A 24916-nucleotide genomic window follows, 5' to 3' on the forward strand; every position below is an offset into this window, starting at 1 on the left:
TATGACGAAGTGCACTTAAGAACTTTTTTTCTGTATATCTTATTTTTTGTAATGTGTATTACATACAATGTTGCAGCACGTAATTTGCTGCTTTTTATCATTCTCACTTGCAGATGTTCACTGTTATAATTTGCTGTTCAAAACACTGCCGTATAGCAGGCTATGGCAATAATAACGAGAACTAAAAAAAAAAAAAAATGAGGTATTCAACTTACGACAGAACTGACTTACGATGAAGTTAGCACAATGGCAATTTGTTGTAAATCAGGAGCTACGTATATTTTCAGGCCTCTTTGTTACAGCATGTTAGCCTATACTGTAACTGACATAGTAGCTATGAGGCTTTCACATCCCTCAGGAGATGGTGGGCCTCCAAGTATGCAATGGGTAGTGCCTTAATAAACTCAAAAGATAGGACTGCTTCACTTTCCTGCTTACCTCTTTGATGTATGTTTTTCTGACCTTTCCTTTTTATTCTTGTCCAAGAATGCCCTTTCTTTTTTCCTTCCAACAAAAAAGAATAAAGTTAATCATTCAGAGCTATAAAAACAATTCTACAAGTCTTATATGTGGTAGTTTTTTTTTTTTTTTTTCAATTTGGCAAAGTTTGGAACAGCTACATCACAAAGAAAGATATACAAATGGCCAACAAGCACTTGAAGAAGCATTCATCATCCAAACCCGTTGCTGTCAAGTTGATTCCGACTCATAGTGACCCTACAGGACAGAGTAGAGCTGTCCCATGTGGTTTCCAAGGAGTGTCTGGTGGATTCGAACTGCTGACCTCTTGATTGGCAGCCGTAGCTCTTAACCACTATGCCACCAGGGTTTCCATCATTAGTCAAAAGGGACATACAAATTAAAACCAACAGTGGTTAGCACTCAGCTGCTAACCAAAAGGTCAGTGGTTCAAACCCACGAGTGGCTCCAAAGGAGAAAGATGTGGTGATTTGCTCCTGTAAAGATTACAGCCTTGGAAACCCTAATAGGCAGTTAGTTCTAGTCTGTCCTATAGGGTTGCTATGAGTCAGAATCGACTCAACAGCATACAACAACAACAACAACAATGCAACCACTGGAAGGGCTAAAAATAAAATCAACAAACAGCTTGACAACACCAAATTTTGGCAAAGATGTGGGGCAACTAGAACTGTACATTTTTTTTCTTTTATTTTTATTGATTTTTATTTTTTATTAACTTTTATTGAGCTTCAAATGAACGTTTACAAATCAAGTCAGTCTGTCACATATAAGTTTATATACATCTTACTCCTTACTCCCACTTGCTCTCCTCCTAATGAGTCAGCCCCTCCAGTCTCTCCTTTCGTGACAATTTTGCCAGCTTCCAACTCTCTCTATTCTCCCATCCCCCCTCCAGACAGGAGATGCCAACACAGTCTCAAGTGTCCACCTGATATAATTAGCTCACTCTTCATCAGCATCTCTCTCCTACCCACTGTCCAGTCCCTTTCATGTGTCTTCGGGGATGGTTCCTGTCCTGTGCCAACAGAAGGTTTGGGGACCATGACTGCTGGGATTCCTTTAGTCACAGTCAGACCATTAAGTATGGTCTTTTTATGAGAATTTGGGGTCTGCCTCCCACTGATCTCCTGCTCCCTCAGGGGTTCTCTATTGTGCTCCCTGTCAGGGCAGTCATCGGTTGTGGCTGGGCACCATCTAGTTCTTCTGGTCTCAGGATGATGTAGGTCTCTGGTTCATGTGGCCCTTTCTGTCTCTTGGGCTCTTAGTTGTCGTGTAACCTTGGTGTTCTTCATTCTCCTTTGCTCCAGGTGGGTTGAGACCAATGGATGCATCTTAGATGGCCGCTTGTTAGCATTTAAGACCCCAGACTCCACGTTTCAAAGTGGGATGCAGAATGTTTTCATAATAGAATTATTTTGCCAATTGACTTAGAAGTCCCCTTAAACCATGGTTCCCAAACCCTCGCCCTTGTTCCGCTGACCTTTGAAGCATTCATTTTATCCTGGAAACTTCTTTGCTTTTGGTCCAGTCCAATTGAGCTGACCTTCCATGTATTGAGTGTTGTTCTTCCCTTCACCTAAAGCTGTTCTTATCTACTAATTAATCAGTAAAAAACCCTCTCCCTCCCTCCCTCCCTCCCCGCCTCGTAACCACAAAAGTATGTGTTCTTCTCAGTTTATACTATTTCTCAAGATCTTATAATAGTGGTCTTATACAATATTTGTCCTTTTGCCTCTGACTAATTTCACTCAGCATAATGCCTTCCAGGTTCCTCCATGTTATGAAATGTTTCAGAGATTCGTCACTAGAACTGTGCATTTTTGATAGGAGTGTAAAATGGCCCAACCCCTTTGGGAAAAGGCCTGGCAATTCGTTATAAAACTAAACATATGTCTAGCGATTTCATTCCCGGGTATTTATACTTAGATACGAAAGTATAGGCCCACAAAAAGACTTGTACAAGAATGTTCATAGCATCTTTTTCATAACAGCTCAAAACTGGAAACAATTGAGGTGTCTATCAGGAGAATGGATGGACACAATTTGGTATCAGTCTACTCACAATGATTTAGGTATTCTCGTAAGACAATATAAATTCTTACATCCTTCTGAGTCCTCACTAGCAGTGTCTGTAGCTTACATATTTCTACTAACAGTCTGTTCAAGGAAACCTAAGCTTTTTCTATCATTCTCCTCAACATTCTTCCAGCCTCTGCCCAATTCCAAACCCATGTCCACATTTTTAGGTATCTATTACAGCAGTACCCCACTTACAAGTACCAAAGTCTGTATTCGTTTCCTAGTGCTGCCATAACAAATTGTCACAAACTTAGTGGCTTAAAACAACACAATATATTATCTTACAGTTTTATGAATTAGGTATCTAACACAGGTCTCACTGGTCTAAAACTAAAGGGTCAGCAGGGCTTCGTTTCTTCCTTGGCACTCTGGGGGAGAATCTATTGTTGGGTGCCATTGAATCGACTCTGATTCATAGTGACCCTGTGTGACAGAGTAGAGCTGGCCAATAGGGTTTTCTTGGCTGTAGTCTTTACAGAAGCAAATCATTTCCAGCTTCTAGAAGCCACCCAAATTCCTTGGATCGTGGCGCCCTTCCTTTGTCTTCTGAGCCAGCAACATTTCATCTCTCTGGCCAATTTTCCATAGTCACATCTCCCTCGCTCCACAATTGGGAAAGGTTTCTCTTTTTCTTTTATTTTATTGTGCTTTAGGTGAAAGTTTACAGTGCAAATTAGTTTCTCACTCAATAATTTATACATAAATTGTTTTGTGGCATTGGTTGCAAGTCCTGCAATGTGTTAGCACTCTTCTTTTCGTCTCGGCTTCCCCATGTCCATTCATTCAGTTTTCCTGTCCCTTCCTGCCTTGTTGTCTTTGCTTTTGGGCAGGTGTTGCCCATTAGGTCTCGTATAATTGATTGAATTAAGAAGCGCATTCCTCGTATGTTATTGTTTGTTTTATAGGCCTGTCTAATCTTTGGCTAAAAGGTGGACTTTGGGATTGGCTTCAGTTCTGAGTTAGCAGGGTGTCTGGGGACCATAGTCTCAGGGATTCCTCTAGTCTCTGTCAGGCCGGTATGTCTGGTCTTTTTTTTTGTGAATTTGAATTTTGTTCTGCATTTTTCTCCTGCTCTGTATGAGGCCTAGGTTTTCCATTTTTAAGGCCCTTGTGCTTAGATTGGGCCCACCCAGATATTCCAAGATAATTTCCCCATCTCAAGGTCCTTATCTTAACCATGCCTGTAAAGTCCATTTTACCATGTAAGGTAACAGATTACAGATTTTGAGGATTAGGATTTGGACATCTTTAGGGGGATGTAGTATGTAAATAAAAACTAAAACCAAACCTGTTGCCATCAAGTTGATTCTGACTCATAGCGACCCTATAGGACAGAGTAGAACTGCTTCATAAGGTTTTCAAGGAGTAGCAGGTGGATTCAAACTGCCTACCTTTTGGTTTGCAGCCAAGCTCTTAACCACTGTGCCTCCAGGGCCCCAGTGGGTTAAGAGTGTCGCCTAAAAAGTCATGTCTACTCAGAACCTCAGAATGTAATCTTACTTGGAAATAGGATCTATGTAGATGTAATAAATTAAGGATCTCAAGATAAAATTATTTCATATTTAGGATGGGCTCTAAATTCAATAACTGGTGTCTTCATAAGGGAAAGGGATTTGAACATAGACACACACAGAGGAGAATGCCACATGAAAACAAGGACAGAAATTGGAGTGATCCATCTATAAGCCAAGGAAGGTCAAGGGTTGCAAGGAGGCACCAGAAAGCTAGGAGAGAGGCATGGAACAGATCCTCCCTCAGAGCTTCCAGGAGAACCAACCCGGCCGACACCTTGATTTTGGACTTCTGGTCTCTGTAACTGTGAGACCATAAATTTCTGTTGTTTTAAATCCACACAGTTTGTAGTAATCTGTTATGGCAGTCCTAGAAAATTAATACATGGGGCACTATTCTACCACGGTATAGTAAATAATAATAATAATGAAACTTTGGCATTAAAACATCCATTTGTGCCAAATAATTTTCAGCAAGCATGTCAAGTCCATCCCGTGGGGAAAGAATAGTCCCTTTAACAAATGTTGCTGGTACAATTGGATCTCCACATGCAAGAGAATGAAGTTGAACCTATACCTCACACTATGTACAAAAATTAACTCCATATGGATCCGTGACCTCAATGTAATAACTAAAACCATAAAATTCTTAGAAGAAAAGATAGGAGTAAAGTTTTAAGACCTTGTTTTTGGCAATGTATTCTTAGACATGACACCAAAACATGGGCAACAAAAGAAAAACAGATAAATTGAACTTCATCAAAATTAAAAAATGGTTGTGCACCAAAGGTCTTTATCAAGAAAGTGAAGAGACAATGCACAGAAAGGGAGAATATATTTGGGAGTCATATATCTGATAGGGGGTTAATATCCAGAGTATATAAAGAACTCTTGCAACTCAACAACAAAAAAACAAACCAGTTAAAAAGTGGGAAAAGGACACGAAAAAAGCACCTGAAAAGATGTCATTGGCCATTAGGGAAATGCAAATCAAAATCCGTAATGAGATATCACTCACTTCCACTAGGATGGCTATTGTGAGAAAAACAAAATAGCAACTGTTGGCAGGGGTGTGGAGAAACTGGACCCCCGTGCATTGCTTGTGGGAAATATAAAATGGTGTGGTACTGTGGAAAACAGTTTAGCAGTTCCTCAAAAAGTTAAACACAGAATTACCATATGACCCGGCAATTCCACTCCTAGGTATACACCCAAAAACCTGAAAACAAAGACTCAAGCAGGTACTTGTACCCAGTGTTCATTGCAGCACTATTCACAATAGCTAAAAGGTAGAAACAACCCAAGTGAACACCAGCAGATGAGTGGATAAACAAAATATGGTCTATACATACAATGAAATATTATTTAGCCATAAAGAGAAATCATCTTCTGATACATGCTATGGCACGGATGAATGTTGAAAACGTTATACTAAGTGAAATTAGTCATTCTCAAAACGACAAATATTGTATGATCCTGTTGTCTTAGTTTCTTAGTGCTGCTATAATAAATACCACAGGTGGGTGGTTTTAATGAACAGAAATTAATTTTGTCACAGTTTAGAAGGCTAGAAGTCTAGATCCAGGGCACTAGCTATAGAGGAAGGCTGTCTGTCAGCTCTGTGGGAGGGTCTATCTAGCTTCTGTTCCTCCATTCCTTGGCGATCTTTGATGTGGTGTGTATCTTCCCCTCTGTCTGTGCTTCCCTCTCTGTGCCTAATCTGCTCTTTTTATACATCAAAGTTGTTTGGTTTAACGCAGACCCTACACTGATATAATACTCATTAACATAATGAACAAAACCCTGTTCCTAAAAGGGATTGTATCCACAGGTATAGGGGTTAGAATTTACAACACATACTTTTGAAGGACACAATTCAATCATAGCATCTACTTATAAAAAAATACCTAGAATAGGCAAATGCATGGAGACAAAAGTTTAGTGTTCATTAGAAGGGGTTGGGAGGAAGGGGAAATGGGGAGTGATTTCTTAAGGAGTATTAAATGTCTGTTTAGGATGGTAAATAACATTTGGAAATGGATAGTGGTGATGGTTGCTCAACGTTGGGAATATAATTAATGTCACTGAATTGTACACTTAAAAATGATTAAAATGGCAAATTTTTGTTACACACATTTTACCACAATAAATTTTTAAAAATATTTTTTAAAAAGCCATTTATTTGTAACATCAAAAATCAAGTAAATTTTTATTCATACTTACTTCTTTTTCTCTTTTGTTTTCTCAAAGTAGAATTGTTTCCAGTATCTATGGTATCTAGAAAATAACAGGTGATGGTGAAAAATAACAGGTGATGGTGAAGGAACTGTAATTTATAAATGTTACAGATCTGAAGACAATTCATATTGCAGAAGGCTTGAGTTTACAAAAATGTTTGGATTACCATCTCTCTCTTCCTTCTAAAGGAACCAAAAACCTACTGAATTAGGATCTAAGAGTCCAGGATAGACTCTGGATCTTCCTTTATTTCCCAATGAGACTGAAAAAAGACTCTTAAATATTTATGCACTCCATATTCCTCAGGGATAAGAACAGTTAACTTGTCTACATCTGAAGATTTTTTTTGAAGATTAAGTAAGATAAACCAATGACATGCTGGGGACATCCATCAAAAATATGCACTAGATTTTAAGACTAGTTGATCTGAAGTCTTTCCTCCTGACAATTAAGTAGCAAGAGCTGTTGTTATTTGAAGGCTTTCTCAGGTTGTGACAAAGTGACGCTATTATCTACCAGTAGAAGTGTACTTGGCTTTCTTAGGCTCCATGGATTTTTGTGTGACAGAGGTGGAAATCACTGTAAAAACCCAAGGTCTTATTATTATTGTCTTAATAGAGTATGAGTCGGAATTGACTCGATGGCACTGGGGGTGGGGTTAATAGAGTAAACAAAATACTGCCATTTTTAGGAGGGCATTTCTACTACATCATCACAGGGCCTATCCTGTTAAACTCGACTTTATAATAATCGCTTGCCTCCTTGCAGTTCCCAGAAGGGTTAGGTCAAGCAAAAGCAAAGAACAGGACTCTGGGATGGACTGCACCACCTTCCACAGCCCTACCCTGGTTCTATGGAACCTCTTCAGCCATCTCCACCCCAAAACCCTGGGGCAGACTTTACCCATCATGTCATATCAGATGTTTGACTACTTTCAGTTCTTGCCTCCTGGGCACCTGGAACCCTTCTCGAGAAACACATGACATGGGAACACTTTTCAGCTCCAGGTGCTAGGATTTCTGCTCCCAGGCCAACATTGCAATTTATGAAGGCTTTTCATTTGTCCCACCAGTGAGCATCTTTTCTGCACCCTTATTGGTCCCCTTCTTCTTATAGCATCCTTTGAAATCTCCTTTCATTGCCCCTCCCTATATCCAGCTCTTTCTTTAAGTCTCTCTGCTTTTTTCCCCTTTTCTCTTTTTCTTTTTATCAAAAGCCTGTTTCTTTCTGTTTTTATTATTTTCTAAGTCATCATTACCTTGTCCATCATGGGGTAGTAGGGTAGGAGCAAGCTCTTCTGAGTCTCCTTCTTTATTCATCTGGGGAGTGCCTAGTTCAGAGGATGCTGTAGAGAAACAAGAAAATGACTGTCCATGGATCCCAGGAGAGTGACCAGGGGAGAGTCCCCAGGGCTGTCATGCTGCATGTGATAATCTGGGTTAAGATGAACTGCTCTCTGGAAAAAGTAGACCTGCTCCAATAACCACATCTGAAATCCAGCAGAGCTGTGCTTTCTAGTCTTTTTCAGCTCCTTTTCTTTTCCTTTGCTTTTCATTTTCCTATTTGTAGCCCTGAGAATAAATAAAAGTTTGTGTCCATCTAGGAAGAAAACTAATTGTTCTCTGAAAATACTAAAAAGTAACTACCAGAACCTGTTTGAAACTCATCCCAACTGATCAATGATTACATTATATAAGGGCTCAGAATTATAAACAGTCTGTACATACACTGGAATATTATTCAGCCGTAAAGAGAGATGAAGTTCTGATGTACGTTACAACATGGATAAACCTTGAAAACATTATGCTGAGTGAAATAAGCCAGACACAGAAGAACAAATGATGGATAGTACTGATCAGAAATGTTCATTTAAATTTTAAAGTAATTGATCTGAAGTCTGTCAATTTGTTTGGGAGGTTTTGTCAATTTTATGACAAAATGATTAAATTTTGAACCAACATAGGTATGCTAAGCTTTTTGATTTCCATAGAAGGTAAGGAGATAGAAATCATTATTTAAATTCAAGCAATAGTATTAACAGGCATGAAAAAAATGTACGAAGAAGAACCCTCTCACACTGTCAGTCTGTCATACTGTGGTAGCTTGTGTGTTGCTATGATGCTGGAAGCTATGCCACCAGTATTTCAAATATCAGCAGGGTCACCCTTGGTGGACAAGTTTCAGTGCAGCTTCCAGACTAAGACAGACTAGGAAGAAGGACCTGGCAGTCTACATCTGAAAAAATTGGCCAGTGAAAATCTTATGAATAGTAGCAGAACATTTGTGTAATATAGTGCCAGAAGATGAACCCCTCAGGTTGCAAGGCACTCAAAATAAGATGGGAAGAGCTACCTCCTCAAAGTAGAGTTGACCTTAATGATGTGGGTAAAATCAAGCTTTTGGGACCTGCATTTGCTGATGTGGCAACACTCAAAATGAGAAGAAACAGCGGCAAATATCCAGTAACACTCAGAATGTGAAATGTAGGAAGTATGAATGTAGGAAAATTGGAGGTCGTCAAAAATTAAGTGGAATGAATAAACCTCGATATACTAGGCATTGGTGAGCTGAAATGGACTGGTACAGGCCATTTTGAATCAGGCAAACATGATCTACTATGTCGGGAATGACAAAGAGAAATGGTGTCACATTTGTCATCAAAAAGAACATTTCAAGATCTATCCTGAAGTACAAAGCTGTTAGTAATAGGATAATATACACACGCCTACAAGGAAGACCAGTTAATATGACCATTATTCAAATTTGTGAGCCAACTATTGAGGCCAAAGATGAAGAAATTGAAGATTTTTACCAATTTCTGCAGTCTGAAATCAATCAAACATGCAAGCAGGACACACTGATAATTACTGGTGATTGAAATGCGAAAGCCGAAAACAAAGTAGGATTGGTGGTTGGAAAATATGGCTTTGTTGATAGAAACCATTGCAGAGATCATATGATAGAATTTTGCAAGCCCAACGCCTTTTCATTGCAAATACCTTTTTTCAGCAACATAAATGGCGACTATACACGTGAACCTCACCAGATGGAATACACAGGAATCAAATCAACTACTTCTGTGAAAAGATACGATGGAAAAGCTCAATACCATCTTTCAGAACAAGGCTGGGGCCAACTGCAGAACAGACCATCAATTGCTCATATGCAAATTCAAGTTGAAGCTGAAGAAATTTAGAATAAGTCCATGAGAGCCAAAGTATGACCTTAAGTATATCTCACTTGAATTTAGAGACCATCTCAAGAATAGATTTGATGTATTGAAAAGTAGTGATCAAAGACCAGACGAGTTGTGGGATGACATCAAGGGCATCATATATGAAGAAAGCAAGAGATCATTAAAAAGACAGGAAAGGAAGAAAAGGTCAAAATAGATGTCAGAAGATACCCTGAAACTTGCTCTTGAATATAGAATAGCTAAAACGAAAGGAAGAAATGATGAAGTAAAAGATCTGAAGAGAAGATTTCAAAAGCAGCCTGAAAACACAAAGTAAAGTATTATAATGAAATGTGCAAAGACCTGGAGATAGAAAACCAAGAGAGAAGAACATGCTTAACATTTTCAAGCTGAAAGAACTGAAGAAAAAATTCAAGCCTTAAGTGGCAATATTGAAGGATTCTATGGGGAAAATATTAGATGACGCAGGAAGCATCAAAAACAGATGGAAGGAATACACAGAGTCACTGGAACAAAAATAATTGGTTGACATCTAGCCATTGCAGGAGATAGCATATGATCAAGAACCGACGGTACTGAAGGAAGAGGTCCAAGCTGCACTGAAGGCACTGTCGAAAAACAAGGCTCCAGGAATTGACAGAACACCAACTGAGATGTTTCAACAAACAGAGACAACGACGGAAGTGCTCACTTGTCTATGCCAAGAAAATTGGAAGACAGCTACCTGGCCAAACTACTGGAGGAGATCCACATCTGTGCCCATTCCAAAGAAAGGTGATCCAGCAGAATGCAGAAATTATCAAGCAATTTTAATATCATGTGAAAGTAAAATATTGCTAAAGATCATTCAAAAAGGATTGCAGCAGTTTATTGACAAAGAACTGCCAGAAGTTCAAGCAGGATTCAGAAGGTGATGTGGAACAAGGGATATCACTGCTGAGGTCGCATGGATCTTGGCTGAAAGCTGAGAATACTAGAAAGATATTTATCTGTGTTTTATTGACTATGCAAAGGGATTTGACTGGGTAGATCATAACAAACTATGGATAATAGTGTGAAGAACAGGAATTCCAGAACACTTTATTTTGCTCATGAGGAACCTGTATACAGGCCAAGAGGTAGTCATTCGAACAGAACAGGCGAATACTGTGTGATTTAAAATCAGGAAAGGTGTGCATCAGGGCTGTATTCTTTCACCATACTTATTCAATCTGTATGCTGAGCAAATAATCCAAGAAACTGGACTATATGAAGAAGAACATGGCATCAGGACTGGAGGAAGACTCACTGACAACCCGAGATATGCAGGTGACACAACCTTGCTTGCTGAAAGTGAAGAGGACTTGAAGCATTTACTGATGACGATCAAAGACCATAGCCTTCACTATGGATTACACCTCAACATAAAGAATACAAAAATTTTCACAGCTGGACCAATAAGCAACATCATGATAAATGGAGGAAATACTGAAGTTGTCAAGGATTTCATTTTACTTGGATCCACAATCAATGTCCATGGAATAGCAGTCAGTGAATCAAAGGACATATTGCATTGGGCAAATCTGCTGCAAAAGACCTCTTTAAAGTGTTAAAATGCAAACATGTCACTTTAAGGATTAAGGTGTGCCTTATTCAATCCATGGTGTTTTCAGTCACCTCATGTATGTGAAAGACGGACAATGAATAAATAAGGAAGACCGAAGAAGATTACCTCTGAATTATGATGTTGGCAAAGAATATTGAATATACCATATGGACTGCCAGAAAGACAAACAAATCTATCTTGGAAGAAGTACAGTCAGAATCCTCCTTAGAAGTGAGGATGGCGAGACTTCATCTCACATATTTTGGACGTGTTATCAGGAGTGACCAGTCCCTGGGGAAGGACATCATGCTTGGTAAAGTAGAGGGTCAGCAAAAAAGAGGAAGACCCTAAAGGAGATGGATTGACAAGGTGGCTGCAACAATGGGCTCAAACCTAGCAATGATTGTGAGGATGCTGCAGCACTGGGCAGTGTTTCGCTCTGTTGTACATAGGGTCACTATAAGTCGGAACCAACTGGACGACACCTAACAACAACTTCCCCTCACGATGAGGTTCTTTTCATTTTTACTAATCACTATTGCTAATCCCTCCATTCATCCCATTCTATTCCCACTGCCCTTAATAGTAGGTGAATCTCTGAATACATTTTCTACATACGTTAGACCTTTTTTTTTTTTTTGGCCTACAGGGTGTTTTATTTTTTAGAAGTTTATATAAAAACTCATATTCCACATAAAATGCAGATTTCTGCCTTTCCCTCTCCCTCTTCCCCAAATCAAAGGATCTGGCCATGGTAGACCTGGCTTAGCCCGTGGGACTAAGGGCTGAAGCTGCTTGTTGCTCACTCTTTACACAGCACACCTCAGCTGATGTCACTTCTCACCCTTGTCCGCAGGTACACATATGCACTCATGCTGCCAGGTTTACACATCTCTCCTACCTCATCTCAGCTAGTGACCCTTGCCAAAGCAGTAAGTCAATATTAGTTGTCATTACTCATTTAAAGGTCAGAGACACGACTTTCTAGTGTTAAATGCTGCTGAGCTCTGACATAGGCGATTGAGGAGGTTGTAGAAATGCCTTCCCTGGTGATCTGAAACTAAAACTGATTTGTCGTCAGCCTCTTGGGGCTGCAGGGGAAGCATGGTTGAAATGACTGCATTGAGTCCCTCCCAGGATTTAACCTGGACTGTGAGCCAGAAGGAGATATTTTAGAAGGCGTGAATCGACTCGATGGCAGTGGGTTTTTTTATGTTGGAGGGAGAGACGGTGGAGATTTTTCATAGATAGACTATATATTGTAATATCATTCCATATTTTGAAGACAATTTCAGACTATAGATAACAGAAAAGGCATGAGATTTTTGTTCATCAAAAGGCGGCATGGATGTGTCCAAACTTATTGAACTGTCCGCTTAAAATCCGTGAATTTCACGGCATGTGAATTTGATCTCAATTCAAAATAACAGAGTAAAAACAAAATTTGAAAAGGTTAATGGTTCAATAGTAATTCTAACCTTGGTCAGGATACCTATTATGTGCCAGGTACTATAGTAAGTCTCTTACATGCATTAATTTGATTATCTTATCCTCACAGTACTTTATAAGGTGGATACTATTATTCTCCCCATTTTTACCAGGCGCAGAAGCTATAGTTCAGGGTGATGAACTAATACACCACGTTCTCCAGCTGATGGCTGGAGGAGCCGAGTCTTGAACTCCAGACTGAAAGACTCCAGTGCCCCGGTTCTCACGTTATCTTCAAATCATTTGGGTGATTATAAAGAAGGAGAAAATTATTATAAGCTTGAGTTTTCAGAGATGACATAAATATAACTTACCTGAAGCACCACTCTAAGCATCTGTTGGCAAATACACTTTGCTTATTCAACATATAAGTATTTTTAAAACAAAAAACTTAAAAAAAAAAATTTTAGATGTATAGAAAAGTTACAAAAATGGCACACTTTGTACTTTTTCATGCCTATTTTATGCTTTTAACAATTTGCTTTTATTCAAAAGAGTAAATATCATTATTAAAATAGATCCAAATTTTATTTAAAGGCATTAGTAAATGTTTTAAATCTAGAATGTCTTAGCTATAAATCCTGTGCAAGGATATATATTAATGACATTCCACAAAAAAACAAGGCTGGTTGTATTCTTGTGGTTTTTCTTACATTTGTCATTTCCAAAGAAAAGTCAACACTAATCATTTAACAAAGAAGTGAAATGTATTGTAGTTTAGAGATGGAGAATCTTCTTTGGGCTTGAAGGTTGTTTTTGCCACTGCTACTCTAGGGTTGAAAATGATTTTCTTTACAGTGTGTGTCTCAGGAGAAAAATCTCAAAATTTAAAGCAGTGATCAATTACCTAGTCTTTGGAGTTAGACTAGTAAAGAATTACATAGCAATTACTTTGTGCCAACAATTATTCTAAGTGCTCTACAACAAACTTACTATTATTTTTATGTATTTATAGATGAAGAAACTGAGGCCTAGAGAAATTAAATAGCTTCCCCAAGTCAGTGAGCGGTAGGGCCAATCTTTGAACCCAGGCAGTGAAGCCTTGGAATCCCTGCTCTTAACTGGTGTGGTTGAGAGGGCTTGAGTCCCAGCTTGGCTAATTCCTAGTCTTGTGATCTTGCACAAACCACTAAATATCCACATACCCCAGTATTACTCTCCTGAAAAACGAGGATAACAAAACTCTTATCGTAGGGTTGTTAGGAGGCTTAAGTGAGACGCTGCATGTTAAGGAATACCTGGATTATAGTAACATAGCAAAAAACCATACTTGTTATTGTTGTTAGGTGCTTCCAGTTGGTTCCAACTCATAGTCACCCTTTTGCACAACAGAACAAAACACTGCCCGGTCCAGTGCCATCCTCACAATCATTGCTATGGTTGAGGCCATTGTTGCAGCCATTGTGTAAATTCATCCCCTTCAGGGTAGGGTCTTCTTCTTTTTTGGTGACACTCTACTGTGCCAAGCATGGTGTCCTTCTCCAGGGACTGGTCCCTCCTGATAACATGTCCACAGTACGTAAGGCAAAGTCTCGCAATCCTCACCTCTGAAGAGCATTCTGGCTGTACTTCTTCCAAGACAGATTTGTTTGTTCTTCTGGCAGTTTATGGTATATTCAGTATTCTTCGCCAACACCATAATTCAAATGCATCAATTCTTCTTTAGTCTTCCTCATTCATTGTCCAGCTTTTGCATCCATATGAAACGATTGAAGTGGCCACCTCAGGCACACCTTAGTTCTCAAAGTGAAATCTTTGGTTTTTAACGTTTTAAACAGGTCCTTTACAGCAGATTTGTCCAATGCAATACATCGTTTGATTTCTTGACTGCTGCTTCCATGGGCATTGATTGTGGGTCCACGTAAAATGAAATCCTTTGCATCTTCAGTCTTTTTTCCATTTATCTTGATTTTGCTTATTGGTCCAGTTGTGAGGATTTTTGTTTTCTTTATGTTGAGGTGTAATCCATACTGAAGGCTGTAGTCTTTGATCTTCATTAGTAAGTGCTTCAAGTCCTCTTCACCTTCAGGAAGCAAGGTTGTGTCATCTGTATTTCACAGGTTGTTGATGAATCTTCCTCCTATCCTGATACCCTGTTCTTCTTCATATAGATAGTCCAGCTTCTCGGATTATTTGCTCAGCATACAGATTGAATAAGTATGGCGAAAGGGTACAACCCTCACACACGCTTTTCCTGGTTTTAAACCACGCAGTATCTCCTTGCTCTGTTCCAATAGCTGCCTCTTGGTCTATGTACAGGTTCCTCATGAGCACAATTAAGTATCCTGGAATTCCCGTTCTTTACAATATTATCCGTAATTTGTTATGATCCACATAGTCAAATGCCTTTGTACAGACAGTAAAACACAGGTAAACACCTTTCTGGTATTATCTGCTTTCAGCCAAGATCCATCTGACACCAGCAGTGGTAACCCTTGTTCCAAGTTCTCTTCTGAATCTGGCTTGAATTTCTGGCAGTTAAAAAAAAGAAAAAAATTTTTCTTTTTTTCTATCGATGAACTGCTGCAACTGTTTTTGAATGATCTTCAGCAATGTTTTACTTGCATGTGATATTAATGGTATTGTTCAATAATTTCTGCATTCAGTTGGATCACCTTTCTTTGGAATAGGAATAAATATGGATCTCTTCCAGTCAGTTGGCGAGGTAGCTGTCTTCCAAATTTCTTGGCGTAAACAAGTGAACATTTCCAGCACTGAATCTGTTTGTTGAAACATCTCAATTGGTATTCAGTTAATTCCTGGATCCTTGTTTTTCACCAATGCCTTCGGTGCAGCTTGGACTTCTTCCTTCAGTACCATTGGTTCCAGATAACACCTCCTGAAATGGTTGAACGTTGCTTTTGGCACAGTAATTCTATATATTCCTTCCATCTGCTTTTAATGTTTCCTGTGTCATTTAATATTCTCCCTGTAGAATCCTTCAATATTTCAACTTGAGGTTTGAATTTTTTCTTCAGTTCTTTCAGCTTGAGAAATGCAGAGCATGTTCTTCCTTTTTAGTTTTCTAACTCCAGGTCTTTGCACATTTCATTATAATACTTTGACTTTTTCAGCTGCCTTTTGAAATCTTCTGTTCAGCTCTTTTACTTCATCATTTCTTCCTTTCACTTTAGCTACCCTGTGTTCAAGAGCAAGTTTCAGAATGTCTTCTGACATCCATTTTGATCTTTTCTTTCTTTCCTGTTTTTTAAATGAGCTTTTGCTTTCTTCATGTATGATGTCCTTGAGGTCATTCTGCAACTTGTCTGGTCTTCTGTCATTAGTGTTCAACATGTCAAATCTATTCTTGAGGTGATCTTTAAATTCTGGTGGGATATACTCAAGGTCATACTTTGGCTCTTGTAGGCTTGTTTTAATTTCCTTCAGCTTCACCTTGAACTTGTGTATGAGCAACTGATGGTCTGTGCAGCAGTCGGCCTCTGGCCTTGTTCTGACTGATGATATTGAGCTTTTCCATCATCTCTGTCCACAGGTGTAGTTGGTTTGATTCCTGTGTATTCCATCTGGCAAGGGCCATATGTATGTTTGCTGTTAATGTTGTTGAAAAAAGGTATTTGTAATGAAGAAGTTGTTGGTCTTGCAAAATCCTATCATGCCATCTCTGGAGTCATTTCTATCACCAAGGACATATTTTCTAACTACCGATCCTTCTTCTTTTTTCCAACTTTCACATTCCAATTACCAGTAATTAACAATGCATCCAGATTGCATGTTTGATCAATTTCAGACTGCAGGAGTTGGTAAAAATCTTGAATTCCTTCATCTGTGGCCTTAGTGGTTGGTGAATGAATTTGAACAATAGTTGTATTAACCGGTCTTCCTTGTAGATGTGTGGATATTATCCTATCACTGACAGCTTTATACATCACGGTAGATCTTGAAATGTTCTTTTTGACAATGAATGCAATACCGTTTCTCTTCAAGTTGTCATTCCTGGCAAGTGGACCATGTGATTGTCTGATTCAAAATGACCAACACCAGTCCATTTCAACTCACTAATGCCTAGGATATCGATGTTTAGGCTTTGTTTCATTTTTGATGATTTCCAATTTTTCTAGATTCATACTTCATACGTTCTGTGTTCCAGTTATTATTAGATGTTTGCAGCTGTTTATTCTCATTTTGAGTTGTGCCACATCAGCAAATGAAGGCCCTGAAAGCTTGACTCCATCTACATCATTAAGGTTGATGCTACTTTGAGGAGGCAGCTCTTTCCCAGTTGTCTTTTGAGTACCTTCCAACCTGAGGGGCTCATCTTCTGGCACTATATCAGACAATGTTTTACTGCTGTTCATAAGGTTTTCACTAGCTAATTCTTTTCAGAAGTAGACCACAAGATCCTTCGTCCTAGTCTGTCTTAGTCTGTCCACCATGTCCACCTGGTCCACCATGGGTGACCCTGCTGGTATGTGAAATACCAGTGGCATATCCTCCAGCATCACAGTAACACGAAAACCACCACAGTATGACAAACTGATATATGTGTGGGGATTTTGACCATAAACTCCTTCAATATTGCAACCCGAGGCTTGAATTTTTTCTTCAGTTCTTTCATCTTGAAAAATGCCGAGCATGTTCTTCCCTTTTGGTTTTCTAACTCCAGGTCTTTTGCACGTGTCATTATAATACTTTACTTTGTCTTCTTGCGCTGTACTTTGAAATCTTCTATTCAGCTCTTTTATGTGATCATTTCTTCTAATTGCTTAGCTATTCTATGTTCAAGAGCAAGTTTCAGAGTCTCTTCTGAAATCCATTTTGGTCTTCTTTTTTATTGGTCTTTTCTTTGTCTTAAGTGTTATGAGTTAACCATTAATTGTTAGCCATAATGTTAATGAAGGGATGGTTGAAAAGCTAATGGTTACAAAGTTAGAAAACTTTGTAGTGTTTATCAGTTACAAAAGTACATAGCTATTACTGTCTTATATTAATTTCTCTCATTTCTTACTTCCTTTTTTTCTTCTTTTTTCTACATGGTGCTACTCCTGCCTCATCCTCCTCTACACGTAATTATTACTCACTCTTTCTTTTTTCTCACTGTAAATAACATTTATAATAGTTCCTTCTTCTGACACCTCAGAAGTCTTCCCTTTTCACATAACCCTTACCCCTTCCCCGATCCACTGAATTCCTAAGTTCACAATTACTTCAATCAGATCTTACCCTTAGTTCTGGCTCATTGTCGGCACTGAAGTTTTCTCTCTTGAGTTCGTGTTCTATCTTCTTGGTTGTAATATCTGCCTGGTATTCTTGGCTTCCAAGTCTAGTTAGTTAATTGGGAATCCATACAAAACACCACTGCCCTGTCTTCCCTGTGTCCTCCTGCAACCCTTCCCCAAAGCCACAATCTCCATTCAGGAGTTTAGTTCTCTGAATTATGATCTCCTTTCCTTTGAGTAGATAAGAAAACAAGTTTTTGATGAAGTCATAATTACCTTGTTCATAAATGGATTGGGTGCTGGCCACCTCCTGAGTCTCTTCTCCACCATCTAATTGAATATCACGAATCACTGAAAAAGAGAAGGAAGGACAATCAGAGATCTCAGGCAGTACAGGGACTGAATCTCATAAATAAGCACCCAGGAGGATCCTTGACTTCCAGGGCTTCAGTGGGGACCTTCCAGCCCTCAAGGCTCCTTGGGCTTCAGTGGGTCTCACATGGCCTGGGAATCCTATAGCTATTCCACATAGAGATGAACTTCTCAAGATTTAAAAAAAAGATTGATAGTTGAATGTTGTACATAGTGGCTATTTCTCCTTCAAAATGATCAGAAAACACTGAAGGCCAATTTCAAAATAAATAATATATGTGGAATGTGTTTTATAAAGTGTACACACAACTGGGAATAGGGAAGAAACAGAAGCATTTCCTCAGGAGAAAGCACTTCTCCTTCCTCAGGAGAAAGGTCACATTATGGAGAAATTAAACTACATAAAAAAGAAAGCCCTCAACAGTTTCTAAGGATGAAGATTAAAAACAAAATCAGCCAAACAAAAAAAAAAAAGAGAATTTTAGGTTAGGGAAAATGATCAGATCACCGAGAGACATAACGGTGGAGAGGAACCAGGACTTTCATGAAGAGGGAGTACGAGGAGGGATCTAAAAAACAAGTGAAGACCCTTCTTGAAAGGCACAAAGAAGAAGCGAACACTGCACAGTGCTACCAGTGACCCAGGAAGGCAGTAACAAGCGAAGTGCAGGAGACCAGCCCCAGCATCGCAGGCTTCAGAAATAAAAGTCACCATGTATTAGCCTCCGGTCTATTCCCCCCAGAATCCTGTGACCCTTCCAGGAATGGTCACAATATTTAATTAAACAAATATTTAATTAGATAACAATAATAATAGTAATAAAAACAACAGTTGTCATCGAATTGATTCCAACACATGGTTGACTCCAAGTATGTCAGAGTAGAACTGTGCTCCATAGGGTTTTCAATGGCTGATTTTCCAGAAGTAGATCACCAGGCCTTTCCTCTCAGGCACCTCTGGGTGTATCCAAATGGCCAACCTTTTGGTTAGTAGCTCAACCATTTACATCACCCGGGGACTCCAATTAGATAACAGGTAATTTAAATCCTGATTACCTTCTCCATCATAAGGTAGTAGCCTGGGCATTTCTTCTGATTTTCTTCTTTCATTCTCTTGTACAGCTACAAGCCCACAGAGCACTGAGAAGAGAACGAGAGACAGGACTGACGATCAGCAGTGACCTGGACACCCACCTGGACATGGTCATGCTGAGCCCTGCTGTTCAGAGTTCAGGAGAACTGCTCCCTGAGAGAAAGTATTTTTTCGCAGACCATTTAGGTATGATATTAGTGTCACCAATTGTCAATCTGACACAAGGGTTCTTGTCTTTTCCCTATTAAGAATACACACGAAAGACAATCTTTATCTTCAGCAAGCTTCATTTTGCTTGAGTCAAACAAAAGGAGTCAGCGGGGATCTAAGCCTCTCCAAAAGATTGAGTCTAAAAGGGAAGCAAGACTAAGGCTTGTGTGAGTTCGGTGGAGAGTAATGAATATCTAGTGGGCTTCTTTCAAGGGGCGGGTACTTCTCAGAATGGCGGTGTATGCTAATTAGGCTGTGTGTGCATGTGGAATCCAAGGTGGAACCCACTGATACTCAAGATGGACTCCTCTCGGCAGCCTTTGGCATCACTTATTATGGGATATAGCACAAGTGCACTGATCTTTGGCACTACATTGCCATCTTCGGAGGGCTAAGGAAGATTTAACAGCAGTCACGCTTTGTTCTTCTGCACATGCGGGAGCCTGTAAAGGGGGAAACCAAAAAAAAACCAAACCCACTGCCGTCGAGTCTGTTCTGACTCATAGCAACTCCATAGGACAGAGTAGAACTGCCCTGTAGCGTTTTCAAGGAGTGCCAGGCGGATTCAAACTGCCGACCTCTTGGTTAACAGCTGTAGCACTTAACCACTACGCCACCAGAGTTTCCGTGAAGGGGGAAGGGGCTAGAAAAACACCAAGAAGGAGATAGTGATTCCTGGGTTGTTTCCGCCTTATCACATGTTGACAGGATGTGGTTCCTGTTTACCCACCTTCTAGATGGTAATCTCTTAATGGCTCTTTTGTTCCGCCAACACAGTTAACCCTATCTATCTCATTAGGCCAAATTCTCCTCCCTTTTCTTCTTCCAATCCCATCTCCACACATGGCTGCACCTGCACCATGAAGCTTTTTGTGGATGTCTTTGACTATGAGTCCTTCTCCCCATCTCTTTGCATTTCTTTTTCTTCCTCTGTGATGTACTTTACCTCTTTGCCCTTTATCTCCCTTTTTATTCTTTTGACTCACTTTCTGTCTTCTGTCTTACACATGTTACTTCATTATTCCTGTACCATCCTTAAGAATGACAAACCCTAACCCTTGTGGTATCTAGATTCCATATTCATATAGATAAAGTTGGGCCCACTTGGAGAGCTTCAAGGTGCCTCCAATCTCTAGCTTTTCCCTTCTGGCCCTTTTCCTCCATGCCCATTTGATCCTGTTGCTGTTTGTCATGGAGTAGATGGGAATCATGGAGACCCCATGCATGTCAAAGTAGAACTAAAATGCCTATCTGTGGGCCTTCCTTCCAGGTGCCTCTGGGTGGGCTCAAACCGCCAACCTTTCAGTTTTACCCAGTGGAGTTAACCAGGAAATCCCCTAACTGCCTTCAGAAACTCAGTACTTGCACTGCTTGAATGAGCCTCTTTACTTTTGGTTTGGGCCTCCCTGTTTCCAAACAGCTTCTCACTCAAGGCTGGTGGGTTCCAACTGCCCAGAGTTTGGTTCGCAGCTGAGCGCCTTAACCACTTACCACAAGGGCTTCCTTCTCACTCAAGTAAACCTTGTTAACTCTAATCGAGTCCTTGACCAAATTTTTCTTTTTGACAAGATCCAGCGAAAGTAAGTTAGGCTCCGTGTACGGGCGTTTCGGTGAGGGAAGGGGGACTTCTCTGCGTGGGTAAAGGCGCGGGGCACAGGAGAGGGCCGACCACAGCTCCTGGTTCCACAGCTTCCCGCAGCTCTGTGGACAGCAGCGTCCCCCACCCAGAGGCAGCTGGGCCTGCTGCACTGAGCCAGGGCTGAGGGCTGCTCGCTCCACCAGGATGCCAGCCTCAGGTGCTGATATCGGGTGTACCCAGAGCGCCCCAAAACTTGTCCACGTGATATGAGCTGTGGGACCTGAGGAGCTGGATCTCTGCGCCCATGCAGAGAGTCAGAGCCTCTGGGATATGGGCAGTAAAGGTAACTGCGATTTCCTCTGTACCTCCGGCCTGGGACCTCCTGGTTACAAATAGAGTATTGACTTCAAATTGGAGGGCTAGGTATTGGATTGCCTTTATTCCTTTCTCTCACTTGGCTATATGGTAGTATGGAAATAAGATCTATCTTATTTTAATCAAGGTATGGTTTTCACAAATCAATACACTCTATACATTGTACTAATTTACTTTTTACCTGCTTAAAAACCCTTTATTCCTTCTTTGTTCCCCAGAAAATAAACTTCAAATTCCTTAGAACAGGGTATCAGACCCTCTGGAACCCTCTCCGACCTCCCTCTCCAGAATCGGCTTCTAGACACTCCCTCCCACACTGTGTGGTTCAGCCACAGGTTCAGCAAGCACACCAGTCCCTTCAGGCTCTGTAGCTTCCCCATTCTGGCCCCACCCTTAGTGCAGGGACATGTGCTAGTCTCTTGTGACATCACTGTTTGGAGAAGTACGTTGACACAGGACTGCAGTGAATGATACATTTTCTAACGCAAGACAATATTTTCAGTCTTTGTGCCTTCAAGTATCAGAGAGGACTTTTTTTTTTTTTTTCTTATGAAAGGGCATAATTCATGCCTCTCCCCTGAAGTAGAGACTTAAGCCCGATTTTGATACAGCAAAAACAGGTCCTGGCTGAGGACTCCTCTGTGGGATGACTTGGTTAACTCCAGTCACCCCCGCTCTGTTCTGTGAGGGCACAGGGATGCCTGCATTCCCTCTGTGCCTAGAATGTGATGGTCACTCAATTAAATACTTGTCAGGTATTGCTGAAGACTGAATGAATGCATTAGTGAATGAAACAGACTTGAATCCCCAAAGGTAATTGAGAAGTGTAATTACCATCTTGGAAGCTTTGGTAAACCTCAATTAAATCAGGATAGGCCTTCATGTTCACCTTGCTGAACAAGACTTCCAGAAGTGACAAGTCAAACGTCTTCTCCAGTTCAGTAAGGATTTCATATGCCACTCTTTCCACTGGGACCAGGTTTGCACAGGCTTCTAGAAAATGCTTAAAAATATTGAAAGGAGAATTATGTAGTTATGAATTCACTCTTACATTATAGAAGATTCTTAAGTCGTAGACAGACTATCTCTTCTCTTGTGAAAATTTAGAATTTTGCATGTATTTGGATGACTTCTTAAATGTCCTCCACCATAAAACAGGCTCTTATTTTACAAACTTGACTTCCTGACACTGTTGCACACTCAGGGGAAGAGAGTCATTTTGGTGAGCAAAATGGGTTCAAAGTTGAATGTTATGTGGTCCTTGAAGAGGCTGGCCAGGATGCTTCAGGAGTAACCCTAACAGGTGGTAAGAGATGGTCTGTTGACTAGACAATAACCCCAAGGATTGACCTGGCCTGAAGGGCCCCAGGAAGCCAGGTGACCACCTCCCCTGCTGTGAACTTGACTACAGAACAAAGAAAATTCACAGGGTAAAGAGTAGGCTCATCCTCACTGTCCCCAGGAAGACCCAGTGCTAACCTTTACCTGCATTCTGTTGTTGATAGCTGCCATTGATCCGGCCCCTAATTCACAGTGACCCCATGCACAACAGGATCAGACTGCTGTGATCCACAGAATTTTCATTGGCTTATTTTTGGAAGTAGATCACCAGGCCTTTCTTTCTAATCTCTTAGTCTGCAAGTTCCACTGAAACCTGTTCAGCATCACAGCAACATGCGAGCCTCTACTGACAGATGGATGGTGCTACAATAGAGGTGCATCAGCCAGGAATCCAACCCAAGCCTCTCACGTGGTAGGGGAGAATTCTACCACTGCCCTTCTCTGCATTCTAGGGCTCCAGAAATGTCTAAAGAACAAGGAATAATTTGGAGAGAGAACAGCAATAATCTACTTTCAAATTTATACTGAGGTGGTCAACTTCCCTGTGAGTTTCCATCATCTCAGAGCCAAGTATTAGAAATACGTGTGCTTTGAAATGAAATGCTGCCCCACTCATTTATTTTCATTTTAGTTTCTATGATTATATTTTATAATTGTATCTATGAGTCAGAACCGACTTGACGGCAAAAGGTTTATAAATGTACCTAAGGTGCTCTGGAGCCCTGGTAGCACAGTGGTTAAGAGCTCGGCTGCTAACCAAAAGATCCCCAGTTCCAATCCACCGCCTTCGCCCTGGAAACCCTATGGGACAGTTCTACTCTGTCCTACAGGGTCATTATGAGTCAGAATCGACTCAACTGCAATGGGCTTTGGAAGGTTCTTTACATTTGTGAAGCATTCCTGATTCCAGTCCTGCCACACCTCCATCACCATCCCTCATCACTCACATTAACTACGGATGACAGTTTCTTCAGTTAGAAGAAGGGATGTTTTCTGTGATGCCTTCTCTTCCTGACCTTCTAGCTTACAGGTTGATGAAGGTCTCCACTTACAGGAGGCCCTTCAGCCAGGTCATTGCCCCCTGAAGTCTGGCATGCTGTAGTGGGGCTGGTTTCCTGTCATAAGGACATCTCCTCACTTACTTCATACTTCTGCTCAGACAGGAAGCAATGGTCTCGGAGGCCCATAAAGAAAGGAAATGTCTTCTTTATTGCAGTTGCCATCACCACCTTATTTTTTTTGAAGTGCATGAAAATCTCATGGAAAAAGTGCTCCTCTGCGTTCTTTTTCTTTGTGTCCTGGTCCTCTGTGAGCATCCTAAGACACAAAGATACAATATGAAAATAGACGTCTGGTTTCCAAAAGGCTTGTGGTGGCTGGAAAATTTTAGATGTGAAAGATAGTCAATGAAGAGTCAACGTGTGAAGAACAAGTACTTTTATTTAGAGACCAGAATAAATGGATTGAGGGAATAATCACAGGTATAACAGATAGAAACACTGAGCCTAAGAAAGACTTGTAAGTGGCTACCATTACCAAATGTTTTAGTCAAAGATCCTATAGAAGGATCCTGATCAAAGGGGAAAATGCAGAACAGACTTTCAAATTCTCATGGAATCCATACTTTCTGGAGACGTGGAGGCTAGATGAACCCCCAAAACTATTGCCCCAAAATAATCCTTAAAACTTAAAAAATGTCCCCCGAAGTCTTCTGAAAACCAAATAATAGTTTAGCTTAACTCGTAAAGAATGTCTGCCTTGAGGATTGTGCTCTTTTAAGAACTATCTATATGGGATCAAATTGACAACAGCAATTCAAAAGATTAAATATTTACCTTAAGGGACAATGAGTTTATGTTAATGAGGAAGGAACAACTTGGGGAAGGAGGATGAGAATGGTTGTACAATTTGAAGAATGTAATCAATGTCACTGAATTGTACATGTAGAAATTGTTGAATTGGTGTATGTTCCGCTATGTATATTCTCAACAACAACAAAAAATAAAATGTAAAAACAGAAGTCCAACACATAGACAGTTGTTTGAATTATCCACTTTGTATATGCACATAATGTCAAAGATTTTTTTATTTGAAATCTCCTAATTTGCCTGTGTTCTTAATCCCAGTGTGAATGACTAAACTAGAAAAAAAAGGACTGTGTTTTTATTGGTTTTGAGTAGCTTATACAA

The 24916-nt window shown here is 40.2% G+C and overlaps 1 protein-coding gene across 2 annotated transcripts in view; it reads right to left on the reverse strand.

Moving 5' to 3' along the window:
- Window positions 1-24916, reverse strand: part of LOC100660418 (nuclear body protein SP140-like protein) — a 55982-nt gene that overhangs the window by 18174 nt on the left and 12892 nt on the right. The window contains exons 2-8 of one of the 2 annotated variants that reach the window (XM_023557780.2): window positions 23870-24044; window positions 22221-22389; window positions 19186-19269; window positions 18034-18108; window positions 7570-7656; window positions 6297-6350; window positions 439-504 (exon numbers count right to left, since the gene is read on the reverse strand). In XM_023557780.2, the coding sequence (XP_023413548.1) occupies window positions 439-504; window positions 6297-6350; window positions 7570-7656; window positions 18034-18108; window positions 19186-19269; window positions 22221-22389; window positions 23870-24044 (710 nt within the window). The remainder of the gene's footprint in view (window positions 1-438; window positions 505-6296; window positions 6351-7569; window positions 7657-18033; window positions 18109-19185; window positions 19270-22220; window positions 22390-23869; window positions 24045-24916) is intronic. The other variant, XM_023557781.2, reaches the window with a different exon arrangement.

Source organism: Loxodonta africana, chromosome 6, assembly GCF_030014295.1.
Source record: "Loxodonta africana isolate mLoxAfr1 chromosome 6, mLoxAfr1.hap2, whole genome shotgun sequence".
NCBI classification, from domain to species: domain Eukaryota; kingdom Metazoa; phylum Chordata; class Mammalia; order Proboscidea; family Elephantidae; genus Loxodonta; species Loxodonta africana.